This window comes from Triturus cristatus, chromosome 2_1, assembly GCF_964204655.1.
Source record: "Triturus cristatus chromosome 2_1, aTriCri1.1, whole genome shotgun sequence".
In the NCBI taxonomy this organism is placed as follows: Eukaryota; Metazoa; Chordata; class Amphibia; order Caudata; family Salamandridae; genus Triturus; species Triturus cristatus.
Window position 1 is genome coordinate 819189616 of NC_140581.1, and position 19344 is coordinate 819208959.

The 19344-nt window shown below is 44.5% G+C and overlaps 1 protein-coding gene across 1 annotated transcript in view; it reads left to right on the top strand.

Moving 5' to 3' along the window:
* The window catches only part of LOC146865913 (uncharacterized), a 32446-nt gene extending 13409 nt beyond the window's left edge, over positions 1 to 19037 (top strand). The window contains exon 3 of the mRNA XM_085640208.1: positions 18960 to 19037. Coding sequence (XP_085496334.1) covers positions 18960 to 19037 — 78 coding nt within the window. The remainder of the gene's footprint in view (positions 1 to 18959) is intronic.
* The last annotated feature ends 307 nt before the right edge of the window (positions 19038 to 19344 follow it).

Genomic DNA, 19344 nt, shown 5'->3' on the forward strand with positions numbered 1-19344 from the left:
GACATCACTGATGACATCTCAAATGACATCACTGATGACATCACTGATGACATCATCCAGTGAATGTGTGTTTTTCAGAAAAATAAATATGTTTTATATATGTGTATCTCAAGGTCGATGGAAGAATAAATGGGTATATAAGTGTCTAAATGGATGATTTGTTTTTGAAAAATTGATTGTGTTACTGACTGATTAAGTGTATCTCTCACTTTGTGTATAAGTGGCTGCATGGGTTGGTGAGTAGCTACATGGGTGTCTATATAGGTTATTAGTTGTTTTTTTGAGTATCAGTCTGAGTGTCTGTATGGTACGGTGGGGGGTATTACGTAGTGCATAGGTGCATGAATGAGTGACTCACTGTTTGTATGTGTTGAAGACAGCATGTGTGCAGGACTGTATGGGTGGATGAGTGTGTGTATGGGTGTGTTAGTGAGTGAATGACTGTCTCAATAGTGTCTTCAGGAGTAACTACATATGTTTTTAACTAGTATATGTGACTATTGGTGTATATATGTGAGTATATGTGAGAGGGAGAGATTGAAAGAGTTCCTGTATGAATAAGTATGTGTTTCTATAAGTGATTGTTTAAAAGACTAAGTATGTGTAAGTTTCCGTAGAAGTAAGTATGGTGGTGTGTGTATTACTGTATATGCAAGTAAATGTATGTTTTATTCTTTATTAGCATGAGTGACTATGTGTGTGAGTAACTCTATGGATGAGTGGCATTGTGTAACAGGATGTATAGATGTATGAGTACATATGATGAGTGAGTACATGTATGAGTGACTGTATAGGACTGTTGGTGAATGAGTGGATGTGTATGTGGATCTTAGAATTACTGAAGAGGTTGTTGTAACTGGTATTGGTATGTCCATTGTTTTGAAATTTTTAGTCTCTATTTTTGAATGTGTGTATCAAAGCTTATATTAAGGTGAGAGGAGGTCTGCCACTCTATCACAAGGATGATGTCATCAGTGATGTCATCAGTGATGTCATTTGAGATGTCATCAGTGATGTCATGAGTGATGTCACTGACCATGTCATGAGTGATGTAATATGTGACGTCATCAGCAGTGCATTGCGGGCGCGCGAGTTATAGTTAGCTGAACTAACTATAACGGGGCAATTTCATTGGTTTTTTACGAGTAAAATGTCCAGCTAACTATAACATGTGTGAAACCTATGGTTTTTTCACTGAATTTCTAAGGTTTTTTAAATGCTAATTCCTAACTATAACGTGTGTGAAACCTATGGTTTTTTCAGTGAATATATATATATATATATATATATCCACACGTAATCCCTCCAGCTGGAAGGACAAACAGGACGCACTCTCTGCCACCTTTTGCACTTTTTTTATTTTCTTATTACCAGATACCTTGCTCACGATCAACTGTTTGCTTGGCACCGCGGTGATCGTGAGCAAGGTATCTGGTATACTGAAACACGTAGATCTGTTCATGCCTGTATCCCGTGAAATGAAGTAATTAAGAAAATAAAAAAAGTGCAAAAGGTGGCAGGGAGTGCGTCCCGTTTGTCCTTCCAGCTGGAGGGATTACGTGTGGATTTAAAGCGGCGTGGTTCTGCCGCAGAGACAAGCACCCACGAGGAGCGCTGCAACTGCCCGGTGACTGGGGAACCAAAAGAGTGGATATATATATATATATATATATATATATATATATATATCAAAACACAAGGTGCCTGGAGAGAAGGAAGCCCACAACAGGTAGGTTTAGCCAAAATTCTTTACTTGGAGGGAACAAGGAGGATGTAAAGTTCGCCAGCACAGGGGTGTCGTCCAAGCCGCCTGACGCGTTTCGTGATATTCACTTCTTCAGAGGCGATGGATTGGTTGAACGTGAGGCAAATCAAATTTCAGGCTTTTAAATGTCAATTTCTTGCTCCGCCTCAGTGGGCGTGGTCACAGTTCGTGGCATGATGGTAGTTGCAGTGCCTTGTATTTCTACAGTGAGCTGACGTTGCCTCACATTAAAAATGTCAAATGAAGCCAACAGTGGGGGGTGCTGCAAACCAAATTTCCTCGTTGACGCTGAGTGTCTCCAAGTAATAGGCACCTGTCCCTTGAACAACGGCGTCGATTGGCGTCGCTGCAGGGGTGCAGAAACACCAGTGCTTCCTCCGCGGCTCAGGCGAGACCGCTAGACATCAAAACACAAGGTGCCTGGAGAGAAGGAAGCCCACAACAGGTAGGTTTAGCCAAAATTCTTTACTTGGAGGGAACAAGGAGGATGTAAAGTTCGCCAGCACAGGGGTGTCGTCCAAGCCGCCTGACGCGTTTCGTGATATTCACTTCTTCAGAGGCGATGGATTGGTTGAACGTGAGGCAAATCAAATTTCAGGCTTTTAAATGTCAATTTCTTGCTCCGCCTCAGTGGGCGTGGTCACAGTTCGTGGCATGATGGTAGTTGCAGTGCCTTGTATTTCTACAGTGAGCTGACGTTGCCTCACATTAAAAATGTCAAATGAAGCCAACAGTGGGGGGTGCTGCAAACCAAATTTCCTCGTTGACGCTGAGTGTCTCCAAGTAATAGGCACCTGTCCCTTGAACAACGGCGTCGATTGGCGTCGCTGCAGGGGTGCAGAAACACCAGTGCTTCCTCCGCGGCTCAGGCGAGACCGCTAGACATCAAAACACAAGGTGCCTGGAGAGAAGGAAGCCCACAACAGGTAGGTTTAGCCAAAATTCTTTACTTGGAGGGAACAAGGAGGATGTAAAGTTCGCAAGCACAGGGGTGTCGTCCAAGCCGCCTGACGCGTTTCGTGATATTCACTTCTTCAGAGGCGATGGATTGGTTGAACGTGAGGCAAATCAAATTTCAGGCTTTTAAATGTCAATTTCTTGCTCCGCCTCAGTGGGCGTGGTCACAGTTCGTGGCATGATGGTAGTTGCAGTGCCTTGTATTTCTACAGTGAGCTGACGTTGCCTCACATTAAAAATGTCAAATGAAGCCAACAGTGGGGGGTGCTGCAAACCAAATTTCCTCGTTGACGCTGAGTGTCTCCAAGTAATAGGCACCTGTCCCTTGAACAACGGCGTCGATTGGCGTCGCTGCAGGGGTGCCGAAACACCAGTGCTTCCTCCGCGGCGCAGGCGAGACCGCTAGACATCAAAACACAAGGTGCCTGGAGAGAAGGAAGCCCACAACAGGTAGGTTTAGCCAAAATTCTTTACTTGGAGGGAACAAGGAGGATGTAAAGTTCGCCAGCACAGGGGTGTCGTCCAAGCCGCCTGACGCGTTTCGTGATATTCACTTCTTCAGAGGCGATGGATTGGTTGAACGTGAGGCAAATCAAATTTCAGGCTTTTAAATGTCAATTTCTTGCTCCGCCTCAGTGGGCGTGGTCACAGTTCGTGGCATGATGGTAGTTGCAGTGCCTTGTATTTCTACAGTGAGCTGACGTTGCCTCACATTAAAAATGTCAAATGAAGCCAACAGTGGGGGGTGCTGCAAACCAAATTTCCTCGTTGACGCTGAGTGTCTCCAAGTAATAGGCACCTGTCCCTTGAACAACGGCGTCGATTGGCGTCGCTGCAGGGGTGCAGAAACACCAGTGCTTCCTCCGCGGCTCAGGCGAGACCGCTAGACATCAAAACACAAGGTGCCTGGAGAGAAGGAAGCCCACAACAGGTAGGTTTAGCCAAAATTCTTTACTTGGAGGGAACAAGGAGGATGTAAAGTTCGCCAGCACAGGGGTGTCGTCCAAGCCGCCTGACGCGTTTCGTGATATTCACTTCTTCAGAGGCGATGGATTGGTTGAACGTGAGGCAAATCAAATTTCAGGCTTTTAAATGTCAATTTCTTGCTCCGCCTCAGTGGGCGTGGTCACAGTTCGTGGCATGATGGTAGTTGCAGTGCCTTGTATTTCTACAGTGAGCTGACGTTGCCTCACATTAAAAATGTCAAATGAAGCCAACAGTGGGGGGTGCTGCAAACCAAATTTCCTCGTTGACGCTGAGTGTCTCCAAGTAATAGGCACCTGTCCCTTGAACAACGGCGTCGATTGGCGTCGCTGCAGGGGTGCAGAAACACCAGTGCTTCCTCCGCGGCTCAGGCGAGACCGCTAGACATCAAAACACAAGGTGCCTGGAGAGAAGGAAGCCCACAACAGGTAGGTTTAGCCAAAATTCTTTACTTGGAGGGAACAAGGAGGATGTAAAGTTCGCCAGCACAGGGGTGTCGTCCAAGCCGCCTGACGCGTTTCGTGATATTCACTTCTTCAGAGGCGATGGATTGGTTGAACGTGAGGCAAATCAAATTTCAGGCTTTTAAATGTCAATTTCTTGCTCCGCCTCAGTGGGCGTGGTCACAGTTCGTGGCATGATGGTAGTTGCAGTGCCTTGTATTTCTACAGTGAGCTGACGTTGCCTCACATTAAAAATGTCAAATGAAGCCAACAGTGGGGGGTGCTGCAAACCAAATTTCCTCGTTGACGCTGAGTGTCTCCAAGTAATAGGCACCTGTCCCTTGAACAACGGCGTCGATTGGCGTCGCTGCAGGGGTGCAGAAACACCAGTGCTTCCTCCGCGGCTCAGGCGAGACCGCTAGACATCAAAACACAAGGTGCCTGGAGAGAAGGAAGCCCACAACAGGTAGGTTTAGCCAAAATTCCTTACTTGGAGGGAACAAGGAGGATGTAAAGTTCGCCAGCACAGGGGTGTCGTCCAAGCCGCCTGACGCGTATCGTGATATTCACTTCTTCAGAGGCGATGGATTGGTTGAACGTGAGGCAAATCAAATTTCAGGCTTTTAAATGTCAATTTCTTGCTCCGCCTCAGTGGGCGTGGTCACAGTTCGTGGCATGATGGTAGTTGCAGTGCCTTGTATTTCTACAGTGAGCTGACGTTGCCTCACATTAAAAATGTCAAATGAAGCCAACAGTGGGGGGTGCTGCAAACCAAATTTCCTCGTTGACGCTGAGTGTCTCCAAGTAATAGGCACCTGTCCCTTGAACAACGGCGTCGATTGGCGTCGCTGCAGGGGTGCAGAAACACCAGTGCTTCCTCCGCGGCTCAGGCGAGACCGCTAGACATCAAAACACAAGGTGCCTGGAGAGAAGGAAGCCCACAACAGGTAGGTTTAGCCAAAATTCTTTACTTGGAGGAAGGAAGGAGGAAGCACTGGTGTTTCTGCACCCCTGCTGCGACGCCAATCGACGCCGTTGTTCAAGGGACAGGTGCCTATTACTTGGAGACACTCAGCGTCAACGAGGAAATTTGGTTTGCAGCACCCCCCACTGTTGGCTTCATTTGACATTTTTAATGTGAGGCAACGTCAGCTCACTGTAGAAATACAAGGCACTGCAACTACCATCATGCCACGAACTGTGACCACGCCCACTGAGGCGGAGCAAGAAATTGACATTTAAAAGCCTGAAATTTGATTTGCCTCACGTTCAACCAATCCATCGCCTCTGAGGAAGTGAATATCACGAAACGCGTCAGGCGGCTTGGACGACACCCCTGTGCTGGCGAACTTTACATCCTCCTTGTTCCCTCCAAGTAAAGAATTTTGGCTAAACCTACCTGTTGTGGGCTTCCTTCTCTCCAGGCACCTTGTGTTTTGATGTTTAGCGGTCTCGCCTGAGCCGCGGAGGAAGCACTGGTGTTTCTGCACCCCTGCAGCGACGCCAATCGACGCCGTTGTTCAAGGGACAGGTGCCTATTACTTGGAGACACTCAGCGTCAACGAGGAAATTTGGTTTGCAGCACCCCCCACTGTTGGCTTCATTTGACATTTTTAATGTGAGGCAACGTCAGCTCACTGTAGAAATACAAGGCACTGCAACTACCATCATGCCACGAACTGTGACCACGCCCACTGAGGCGGAGCAAGAAATTGACATTTAAAAGCCTGAAATTTAATTTGCCTCACGTTCAACCAATCCATCGCCTCTGAAGAAGTGAATATCACGAAACGCGTCAGGCGGCTTGGACGACACCCCTGTGCTGGCGAACTTTACATCCTCCTTGTTCCCTCCAAGTAAAGAATTTTGGCTAAACCTACCTGTTGTGGGCTTCCTTCTCTCCAGGCACCTGGTGTTTTGATGTTTAGCGGTCTCGCCTGAGCCGCGGAGGAAGCACTGGTGTTTCTGCACCCCTGCAGCGACGCCAATCGACGCCGTTGTTCAAGGGACAGGTGCCTATTACTTGGAGACACTCAGCGTCAACGAGGAAATTTGGTTTGCAGCACCCCCCACTGTTGGCTTCATTTGACATTTTTAATGTGAGGCAACGTCAGCTCACTGTAGAAATACAAGGCACTGCAACTACCATCATGCCACGAACTGTGACCACGCCCACTGAGGCGGAGCAAGAAATTGACATTTAAAAGCCTGAAATTTGATTTGCCTCACGTTCAACCAATCCATCGCCTCTGAAGAAGTGAATATCACGAAACGCGTCAGGCGGCTTGGACGACACCCCTGTGCTGGCGAACTTTACATCCTCCTTGTTCCCTCCAAGTAAAGAATTTTGGCTAAACCTACCTGTTGTGGGCTTCCTTCTCTCCAGGCACCTTGTGTTTTGATATATATATATATATATATATATATATATATATATATATATATATATATATATATTCACAGAAAAAAACATAGGTTTCAGGCACGTTATAGTTAGGAATTAGCATTTAAAAAACCTCAGAAATTCACTGAAAAAACCATAGGTTTCAGGGGTGTTATAGTTAGCTGGACTTTTCACTTGTACAAAACCATTGAAATTCCCCCGTTATAGTTAGTTCAGCTAACTATAACTCGCGCGCCCGCAATGCACTGCTGATGACGTCACATATTACATCACTCATGACATGGTCAGTGACATCACTCATGACATCACTGATGGCATCTCAAATGACATCACTGATGACATCACTGATGACATCATCCTTGTGATAGAGTGGCAGACCTCCTCTCACCCTAATATAACCTTTGATACACACATTCAAAAATAGAGACTAAAATTTTCAAAACAATGGACATACCAACCTCTTCAGTAATTCTAAGATCCACATACACATCCACTCATTCACCAACAGTCCTATACAGTCACTCATACATGTACTCACTCATCATATGTACTCATACACCTATACATCCTGTTACACAATGCCACTCATCCATAGAGTTACTCACACACATAGTCACTCATGCTAATAAAGAATCAAACATACATTTACTTGCATATACAGTTATACACACACCACCATACTTACTTCTACGGAAACTTACACATACTTAGTCTTTTAAACAATCACTTATAGAAACACATACTTATTCATACAGGAACTCTTTCAATCTCTCACTCTCACATATACTCACATACATACACCAATAGTCACATATACTAGTTTAAAACATATGTAGTTACTCATAAAGACACTATTGAGACATTCATTCACTCACTAACACACCCATACACACACTCATCCACCCATACAGTCCTGCACACATGCTGTGTTCAACACATACAAACAGTGAGTCACTCATTCATGCAGTTATGCACTACGTAATACCCCCCACCGAACCATGCAGACACTCAGACTGATACTCAAAAAACCAACTAATAACCTATATAGACACCCATGTAGCTACTCACCAACCCATGCAGCCACTTATACACAAAGTGAGAGACTGATACAGATATTTACATATTTAAACATTACTCACTAAGCCATGTATTCACTATGATACACTTAATTAGTCAGTTACACAATCAATTTTTCAAAAACAAATCATCCATTTAGACACTTATATACCCATTTATTCTTCCATCGACCTTGAGATATACATATATAAAACATATTTAATTTTCAGAAAAACACACATTCACTGGATGATGTCATCAGTGATGTCATCAGTGATGTCATTTGAGATGTCATCAGTGATGTCATGAGTGATGTCACTGACCATGTCATGAGTGATGTAATACGTGACGTCATCAGCAGTGCATTGCGGGCGCGCGAGTTATAGTTAGCTGAACTAACTATAACGGGGGAATTTCAATGGTTTTGTACAAGTGAAAAGTCCAGCTAACTATAACACCCCTGAAACCTATGGTTTTTTCAGTGAATTTCTGAGGTTTTTTAAATGCTAATTCCTAACTATAACGTGCCTGAAACCTATGGTTTTTTCTGTGAATTTCAAAGGTTTTTTAAATGCTAATTTCTAACTATGCCTACAGAGATAGGACATGTGAAGAAAGAAGAAAAATGCACAGAAAGAAACAAAAGAAGTGCAGAAAGAAGCAACAGAAGTCCTCAAATACGAAGATAAGTGCAGGAAGAAGGATAACGTGCAGAAAGAACAAAAAGAAGAGCAGAAAGAAGCCTTGTTGCAAAATCATCCTGTACCCTCAACTTTTTCAGACGGATACTGGTGGTAACTGAGTCTGACTAACCAGTCCTAGAGCCAGTGCTATGTTAAAAGACACTTAGAATACAGTGAAAACACCTACATACACTAGGGAACATTATGCGTTGGGGTCCCCCTGTGATTAGCATGACCTCCTCTGTAAGCCCCTAGTGTATAATAGGGCATGGGGATTAAAACTACCTCTTAAAACAGGCCACAGGGCGTTTTTGCACACGTTAACTCAGGCCCCGTCCCCTCCCTTCACCACTGTGTAAACACGCCCTGTGTCCATTTTTAGTTGGGAGATTAAGTTCATTTGAATCCTGAGGGTCCCTAGGGTCCAACTAGCCCACTAGGTACCTCCAGTAAGTGCCACAGAGCTGCGTTGCAGAGAGGTGTAAAAAGTGGCACGGCCTGGACCACCTCTCTGCAATGCAGCTCAGTGGCGCTTACTGGAAGCACTTGGTGGGCTAGTTAGCCCCCAGGGGCCCTCAGTATTGAAGGGAAATTATATCCCCAATTTAAAACGTGCCATAGTGCGTGTTTGCACACGTCACCTCAGGCCCCGTCCCCTCCCTTCACCACTGTGTAAACGCGCCCTGTGGCTGTTCTAAGTTGAGAGATTAAGTCCCCCTGAATCCTAAGGGTCCCTAGGGTCAAACTAGACCACTAGGTACCTCCAGTAAGCGCCACAGAGCTGCGTTGCAGAGAGGTGTAAAAAGGGGCTTGGCCTCAGAACACCTGGCTGCAGCGCAGCTCCCTGGTGCATACTGGAGATGCCTGTTGGGGGCGCGTTTGCAGAGTGCTGCACGGAGGGGGCATGGCCTCCGGCACGATGCCAGTCTTTTATTTATTTTAGTTTTTTAAGAAGGGGTCTGTTTGGTTCCCCTTCTTATTCTAATTTATTGGCCCTGATGACCCCATCCCCCAGGGCCAGTCTCCTAATTATATTTTTTTGACCCCAATCCCCAGGGCCGGCCACTGTTTTTTATTATTTTTAAAAAATATATATTTATAGACACACCTAGGACATGCTGGACAAACCGTACGTACCTATCACCATGACGATTTGCGTGATATTCATTAAAAGGCGACTATGCATGCAATGAATCCACGTGGAATGTATTTACACCACTAGTGAAGCTCTGACATGTCTGATGCCCTACCGTGCCTAATCCTGGTAGACACCCTTGTCGTTTATTTATACAAACATGGGTAGCTATTGACGGGCACATTTAATACACATGCACACCAAGCCATTCAAAGGGGATTCGACAAAAATTCGACCAAAACTATGCAAGAAACCCCCCTCACGGTTAATAAAACACACATCCACTGCCGGATGTGTAATACTTTTTATTTTACTCTCTGGAAAGGGGACGAACATCACTTGAGAGTCACAGCGTGCTCCTGACAGAGCCCAATGCTGTGTTACACCCACCATTGCCTGCCGAGTGCCACACACCTCTGTGTTGTATTCCACTAGCTAGTGCATATGCTATGACACTCTCTAGCCCATGTGCACTGTAACACCACCCCGTGAATATGTCATGCCACACTTGTCTTCGCACGGGTTATATTGCCCCATCTAACGTGCCTTTCTCGATGCCTATGTTATAACGCACAGTGCTATGCCATACATATTACAATCTGGGATCCATATCTTTGTCACAGTGCATATGCAACGTTACACTCCCCAGCACATATTTTATATTACAACTTTAGAGACTAGTTAGGTTACACAACACTGCCCTGTGCATATTACACTCCAAGGCGCATATCGCATAGCACGCGCTAGTGCCTGTGCTATCTCGCGCTCTCCAATGAATCTGTCATTGCGCACAATGTATTGCATATTATATTTCACGCCCGGTTCATCTTATATCACACTTTTTGGTGCATAGTTTATACCATACACTATATCTAGTTTTCATTTTCAATCGTGCTCTCAGGACTATGTTCTATATAACACTGTGTTCACCTACCCTTTTCACGGGCATTACATTTTGCGATAGGGGGTGGAGGGTCAGGGGGTGTTTCTGCCAAGTGAGCCCGGAGTCACAGTCACAAACGTCCTCTTCTTCCTGAATAAAAGTGAGATTATGCTGCATACTTGTTCATATTTTAAGTAGTTCGCACAGACACAATGTTTTAAAAACAATAAAGTTCCTAATACCCGCCTTCTCTGAACAGTTAGCTTGCTGCCCCATCCCCTTCCTTCCTATCCTCTGTTGTGTGAATCCATGGACTAGCCTCCTCCCTCCTGCCATGCATGGTCTGATGTGCTGCCACTGCCCTCAATTTAGTATGATGTACCAGTCCACTCCTCCTGCCCTCCATTGCCCAATTCTATGCCCCATCATTGACCTCCTGCTTAAACTCTGTGCTTAGCTTGCAGCCCCTATTCTCCTTCCCCCTGCCCTCCGATGTCTTTGTGCATGCCCCTGCTCCATCCTTTTTGCCCACCATGTCCCAGTGACCTGCCACTCCTATCTACTCTGAGTGTTCTGTTGAGCTGCCACTCCCCTCCCACCTGCCTAGCATTGTCAGATGACTGTAACCTGTCCCTGCCACCTCCACCCTGCCTGTCCACATGCCATGCCCCTATCCTCTTCCTCCTGTCCTACATGGTCCATTGTACTGCCACACCCTTCTGCCCTCCCTGGTCTGTTGTGCTGCAACTGCTCCTCCTGCCTGCCCCGTGTGGTCTGTTGTGAGGTCCCTTCCCCTGAACTTTCTTGTCTGTGCACAGGTCCTGACCCTTCCTTCTATCCTCCATCGTCCTTTGTGCATGCCCCTCCACCCTCCTTCTTGCCCATCATAGCCATTGTGCTGCCACTAACCCTCCCACTTGCCATGCATGGTCTTCTGTGCTGCCATGGCCCCTCCCACCTTCCCTGTGTGGTCAGTTAGCTGCCCCTGACCCCCTCCCACCTTCCCTCCATGGTCTGTGTGTGTGCCATCACAGTCTCACTGTTGCTCTTCATGGTGTGTCTTGCTTCTAGTGCCCATCCTGCCTGACCTCCATGGCTATCTTGCTGCTCCTGCCCTGCCCCCTTGCCCCCAGCCCTACTCCCTCCCTCCTGGCTTGTCTGTTCCATTGTAATGCCCCTGATCCGTCCCTCCTGCCCTTTATGGTCTGTTATACTGCAGCTTTCTCTCCTGTCTGTCCATTATGGTCAGCTAGCTACCATTGCCTCTTGCCCCTCTGTTCTCTGTTCTCTGTTGTCCATGTGCATGGTCCTGTCCCCTCACTCTTGCTTTCTATGGATTGTTGTGCTGCACTCCCGTCCTGCATGCCCTGTGTGGTGTATTGTGCTGCTGCAAACCCTGATGCCTGCCCTGCAGGGTCAGTTTGGTGCACCTCTCCATGTCCCTCCTGTCCTCTGTTATCCAAGTCCATGTCCCTATCCCATTTCCTTCCATGATCCAATGTACCATACTTGCGAACATTTTGAACTTGGTAAGAGGGAGATTTTGAAAAAAAACTGGGGTATTGATTTTCCCCTTTGAGTTACATTGAAAAAGAGGATATTGTAGACAGGAGACAGATCAAATAAAGCCCATTTGAGCTTAAAAACATTGGACGTTTCCTGGCTGAATCGGGTCTGTTGGCATGTATGGTTGTACTACCATTGCCTCTTCCTTCTGCCCACAATGGTCTATTACATTGTCACAGCCTTGAAGGAGGGTAGATTTTGTATCACAGGGGGCCCCTGGCCCGTTCTGTCCACACCTGAAGTATGAGACCCTTGTCCTTGCCCTGCCAGCTGCATTTGTAGGCCGTATTAAATTGACCAGCGGGTCCTGTGTTGCTATATAATTATCCTGAGACATCCTTACCACTCAGCCAGCATAAAACCCCTGTGTAGGCCCTTCTGTTCAATATGTAGGCCTCTTTGTTAAATTGACCATGGCTCTGCAATTTTAGTGTATAGCAGTCTGAAGGCAGGTCTGCGAGGCCTTCTGATCCAAACTAGTAGCCCCCACCCTACCCGAGTGCTCCGTGCTCGGTATCAAAGTTCAACATCCCCCTGAAGCTGTCGACATACAGTAGGCTGCATCCTGGACTGGTACTTGCTTCCTGGGCAGGTTTCCCGCTTTTAAGGAAGTGGCAACCGCAGAGCGTCAAGTTAGGAGAACTGAGGAGATTTTATACATGAATATATTGAATTCCCGTACAATACCCATTATTTTCTGCTTGCTCTATGGAACTTACGATAAGCGATTGGCCTGAGAGACTGACCTTTTCACCCAGTCCATTGTCAGCATTAAGTGGGTAAATGACGAAATGTCTGGTAAAATCTGCAGACGAAGCTTTTGGGTAGCATACGTAGGTAGATGTAGCGTGCAAAGGAGCCCACAAAATGATATAAAAAGGGAGCACCCACAGATATCGACGGACTACCTCGCCGTCTGTATGTAGGTTAACAGGCAGTGCAGGTTTTCCCCAAGAGCTGGGAGCTCTTGTCTTCCTTTGCTTAAAATGTCTTGCTCTGCTTTGCTTGAAGTATCTTATTCTATTTTACCTATATGAAATGTCATGTTATGTTTAACCATTGTTCTCTTTACTTTTGCATTTAAAAGATTTTGTATTGTAATTGCAGGAATGCTTGCTCTAAGAGTAAACGTGAGTGTTCCTAGGTAACATTTTCCTTGGTGTAACTTGTTTCTCATGATGCATTTATAGATGTGTTTTCTCTCTCTCTCTGTCAGTACATTAATTGAGATACAGAGAATATTATGACAGCTGTATGATTATCTGGATTCTGTATTTTGTACTTTATGTCTCTATTCTGCGGTTTCTTTGAAGTTGCATCTTCTCATTAAACTGCCATTGTATTCTGCCTCCAATTCCATGTCTCATATGTCTGTTTTCTTCATTTTTGGAGCAAGCGTTCCTAGGCACCCCGGCTCAAATTAAGGTGCCCCTTTTGTCCCTGACTCACTCTCCTGCTCAGTTCTGTGGTGGCTCCTGGGGATCTGGGGACCGCCCCTAGCTTCCTTGACCCGTAATAGATCTTCCCTCCAACAGCCTCTCTTGCAAGTCCTGTATTGTTGGTTTGTTGCCCCTGCCCCCCTTTCCACTGCCCTCCATAGTCTGTTGTGCTTCCACGGCCCTTCCTGCCTGCTCAGTGTGGTTAAATTGTTGCCTTTGCACCCTCCTACCTGCCTTCAATTTTCAGAGTCCGTGCCCCTGGCCTCTGCCTCTCAACAGTATCCTAATGAACAACTAGATTGCTAACATTCTATATTTATTACAAAAGTGTGGAACGCCTGACATCATCTTGATGTAATCAAAACTGTAATACCTAGAGCATTTCCTTTAGAAATTACATATATGAGAGGGTCTTATTGGCATCAAAATTATGGTTAGTGCTCTAAAAGACTAAAATAAGGACATATTTTCTGAGTTTTCAAATAGCGACAAAGCACTTTTAAATTATTTGTTATCTTTATGTTTTTTTGTCCAGTTGACCACTTGATTAAATGTTGCACTTAGGGGAGAGGATGTGGTGTTACTTCCAGAACTGCAGACTTTGCAACTGGGGAACCAGGTTGAAGTTTCTGCTTCAGCTCGACATTCTGTGATTATGGTCAAATCACTTAGTCTCCCCATGTCTACAACCAAAATGAATTTGTTCTTGTGTGATGTAACCAATGCTCATGTAAAGCACTCCAATACCTGACAAGTCTGCACTATATAACACTGCAAAAACACAAAATAATAAGTGTTTTGCACACTTCTGTCATTGGGCTATATTTGGGCTACATCTGGGTGATTTTGGGCTACATTTGGGCTCTTTTGTCTCCGGTGGCCATCTTGGGAGATTTATTTGTTATGAAGTTTCCTAATTTCCTCATGTACTGCAGTCTCCTCAGTAGGAAATGCTTTCAGTTTTTTACTTTGATTCCATCATGAAGGTATCCAGATATGTCACACATTTGCCATAAATTCTGAATGTTAGCACTCTAGTTGCTCATTAGATCACTGTAGTAAAACTACTGCACCATGGAAGTCTGCTCCTGGTATTAAAAGTGCATGTTTCAGTCTGCGTGTCAGAATGTTTTAATGAAATAGAAGAGGATTTGAGAAGTCACTCAAAATGTGCCCTCATTTTCTTTCTTCAGCATTAATCATAATTTCTATGGCAAAATGAACCTCCTCATTGTGTTCCTTTTTAAATTAAATGTTTTAAGTGTTACCAGTTTATTCCAATCAAGATGGCTTCAGGTGTGCCATACTTTTGTCATAATGAAGACAGTAAGCGCTCTAGTTGTTTTTAAGAACATTCTGGGACATTCTGTCATTGGGCTATACTTGGGCTACATCTGGGTGATATTTGGGCTACATTTGGGCTCTTTTGTCTCTGGTGGCCATCTTGGGAGACTTATTTGTTATGAAGTTTCCTAATTTCCTTATTTACTGCAGTCTCCTCAGTAGGAAATACTTTCAGTTTTTTACTTTGATTCCATCAAGAAGGCATTCAGATGTGTCACACATTTGCCATAAATTCAGAATGTTAGCACTCTTTTTGCTCATTAGATCACTGTAGTAAAGCTACTGCTCACCAGGGAAAACTGCTGCTGGTATTGAAAGTGCATGTTTCAGTCTGCATGTCAGAATTTTTTAATGAAATAGAAGAGGATTTGAGAAGTCACTCAAAATGTGCCCTAATTTTTCTTTCTGCAGCACTAATCATACTTTTTATGGAAAAATGAACCCCCTCATTTTGTTCCTTTTTAAATTAAATGTTTTAAGAGTTACCACTTTAATCCAAGCAAGATGGCTTCAGGTGTGCCATACGTTTATCATAAGTAGGACTGTTAGCGCTCTAGTAGTTCTTTGGAACACTCTGGGAAGCTGCAGTAGAACGCAAAGGAATCAACTGACAGTCTCTGCCCTTGTTGAATGTACATGTTTTACTGAGAATGTCAGACTTCATTCTCACATGACTGAGAAAGATAATGTGAATTTACAGAAAATAAGCACTCAGTTTAGCCTATAGATCACCTTCCAAACCTCTGTGGTAAAAGCATGAGAAAATATTTTTCTCTCAATCATGATATCCCAGCAGAAGGCTTTTTCACATGGTGAAATCACCTTAGAACATACCACAATTCCTAAAATGAGTATGGTACCATCAACAAATGATTTATAATGTAACTAAAGTCTTAAAACCTTCTATTAACTGCAATGCTTTTTAATGAGGTGCTATCATGTATATTGGTCCCAAGATGGCTGCCAACACTTCTTGGATGAAGTGCTGACAGCCAATCAGATCTCAGGATGAGATGTTTGGTTAGGCTCCGCCCACATATATATATGCTTTTAAATGCTATTTTCTCAGGAAATACTGAACAGATTTACACCAGACCTGCAAAAGGCACTTCCTTGACCTTATGGCTACCTCTCTGCCAAATTTCAAGTAATTCTGTTCAGCCGTTCGGGCTGTAGCTGTGTCTAAAGGTCCTATGGAAAAATGCATGGGGAAAACGCGTTTTGGGACCCCCCTTTTTTCTCGGCCCCTGCTTGACGAATCCCCCCGAGACTTTCAGGGTAGGAGCGGAGCGTAGCGCCCCACCTATTTTGAAAATTTCGCGAGGATTCGTCGACCGGCGCCAAAGTTATTCCAAATAGAATGTTGCGGATTTCCTATGGAAACAGGGTCCTAACTATAACTACCTACTGGCGACCGCCAGTAGGTAATATATATATATATATATAGTAACATATTAAATAAAGATATTTATTTTACCTGCTATTATTTTTTAATAGTTTGAATTTATTACAGTGAAAATCTCAATATAATAAATATAATAGGAATATTTATTTTACAGTGTATTACTTTTTAAAATATTTTAAATTAATTAATACGAAAATATTTATATATATATATATTCACTGAAAAAACCATAGGTTTCACACATGTTATAGTTAGCTGGACATTTTACTGATAAAAAACCAATGAAATTCCCCCGTTATAGTTACTGTAGGCAACTATAACTCACGCGACCGCAATCCTCTGCTGATGCTAATACTGTATTTAGACACTTATTTGCCCATGTCTTCTTCCATTAAATTTTAGCTATACATATATTACAAATATTTTTTTTTCATAAAGACACATATGTCATCAGCAGAGGATTACGGTCGCGTGAGTTATAGTTGCCTACAGTAACTATAACGGGGGAATTTCATTGTTTTTTTATCAGTAAAATGTCCAGCTAACTATAACATGTGTGAAACCTATGGTTTTTTCAGTGAATTTGCAAGGTTTTTTAAATGCTAATTCCTAACTATAACGTGTGTGAAACCTATGGTTTTTTCAGTGAATTTGTACGGTTTTTTAAATGCTAAGTTACTTTACGCCATTTGTGGCGTGCGCGCCCACTTAACGCAGTTCGTTCCGTGCGCGCACGGTGCGCTTCGCGCACCGTGCGCGCACAGTGAGCACGCGGTGCGCTTCGCGCACCGCGTGCCCACGTTACGCTAGATGGGCCATGAACGCACGATGCGCTTCGCGCACCGTGCGCACATGGAGGACATATGATGAGCATCGTTGTGACAGGTAAAATATATGTTTTGCATTTAATGTAATAAGCCATGCACAAATGGTGCCCTGCAGGTACCATTTGCACACGGGGTGGGGAGAATGTGGATATTTTTTTTGTTGTTATTATTTATCACCGTACGCGTACGGTAAGCGTAATCGGCGAAATTTTCAAAAAAATTAAAATTGCCTTTTTTCACTTGGGGGATCGTTGGGGACACCCTCGACATGGCTAGGTGCTTGGGAGCTGTCTAAACAGCCCCTTTATATGTTTTTGGACTTTGTTTATGCTGCCCCCCTCAGAGTGCGAGTGAGAAAATGGCGGCCGCCGCTTCCTGGTTTCGACCGATTCGAATGTTTACTAAGATCTAAGAGCCAATCAGAATCGCGCTCGCGCACGCCACCGTACGCGTACGATAAGCGCACCGTAAGCGCACCGTAAGCTGGCTCAGATATATATATTGATTTAAAGGCTATTTTCTCAGAATCTACTGAACAGATTTACACGAAACCTACAAAAGGCACTTCCTTGACCTGAGGACTACCTCTCTGCCAAATTTCAAGTAATTCTGTTCAGCCGTTCGGGCTGTAGCTGTGTCTAAAGGTCCTATGGAAAAATGCATGGCAAAAAACGCGATTTGGGACCCCCCTTTTATCTCAGCCCCCGCTTGACGAATCCCCCCGAGACTTTCAGGGTAGGAGCGGAGCGTAGCGCCCCACCTATTTTGAAAAATTCGCGAGGATTCGTCAACCGGCGCCAAAGTTATTCAAAATAGAATGTTGCGGATTTCCTATGGAAACGTGGTCCTAACTATAACTACCTACTGGCGACCGCCAGTAGGTAATATATATATATATACATATATACACACACACACACACATATATGTTTGAAAGTATTTCTCTCGCTGTTCAGGGCTCAGAAAAAAAGGGTCACACACAGGAAAAAAGGGTCGCACACAGGTTTTCTTTATCTCAGGAGATTGTATTTAATGACTCTTTCTGCGGAGGGGAGTTGTCGTGAAATGATGTTGCCGAGTGGCTGGGGAGCATGTAGGGGAGAAAGAGACAGGGATGGATAATGCCAATAATTGTACAGTGATTAATTCCTGGTACATAACAGGGGGGAGGGAGACCCCCTGATGGAACAGGAGAAGGAGAGAGATGGAAGGGGGCTTTGCCATATTACTGTAGAGTAATAGGAGGTGCTAATTATTCTCAGTTCACCCTAAGTGGACGTGAAGGTCCTCCTCATGGTTGAAGCTTACTTTGCAGCTTCACTATATATTCAGATTCCAGGCGTCGCAGATGACTTTCCCGATCTCCCCCTCTTGCTGATGCAGGAACCCTGTCAATGCCAAAGTACGAGATTTTAGAGCTAATATCTTTGACATCTGAGTGTACCAAATCACAGTGCTTAGCAATAGCGTAGGACATTTAGCTGTTTTTGATGGCGTGCAAATGCTCACGTACACGTTTCTTCACCGGGAAGATGGTGCTCCCCACATAGCGAAGACCACAAATGCAAATCAAGACATACAACAAAATCAGTATTGCAGTTTACAAAAACATTAACCCTCCCTGATTTTCCATTAGGAAGGTCGAAAGTTTTCACATTTGTGCTGCTGTTGCATGCTTTGCACCGCCCATACTTGTGGAAACCTGGGAGTTCCCTCAACCAGGTCCCCCGTGTCTTAGTTTTCACGGAGAGGTGACTGTACCAGCATATCCTTTAAAGACTGACACTTTCTGTATGTTATATGTGTGATGGACTGACCAATTTTCCAATGATTACATCATTTTTGACTATGTGCCAATGTTTGCGTATTATGCAATGTATTTCTTGTGAGGCATAGTTAAAAGTAGTAATTAGTCTCACTTCATGTTTGTCACCTTCATTCTCCTTTGGAATAAGTAAACTGTTTCTGTTTCTGCTGTCTGCTTTTTCAGTGGCTATTTTGATGGTTTTGGCCAAATAGCCCCCTACTTCTAAAGAGACCCCTCATGTTTTTCGCTTCTTTCTCGTAGGAAGCAGCTGAGCTACAGTTTCGTTTTGCTCTTAGTAGCTCCCCGTACGGAATGCTATTCTTCAGACTCGTTGGATGATGGCTATGTGCATGTAAAATGCTGTTGCTCGAAGTTGGCTTACTATACATACTGGTGTGTAGTGTTCCTAGTTTGACCTCCACTAGAATATCTAAGAACTCGATGCTGTGATGGTCAGTTTTGCTGGTGAATTTAAGATTTAAATTATTCACCGAGAGTCCTTGGATAAAGCCATCCAAGGCGTCCTGTGGAACAACCCAAATCAGAAAAATATCGTTAATGTAGCGGGTCCACAGGACAAAATTGTTCACGTGGAAGATATTGCCGTCATGCCACAGGTGCTCCGCCTCCCACCACCCCATAAACA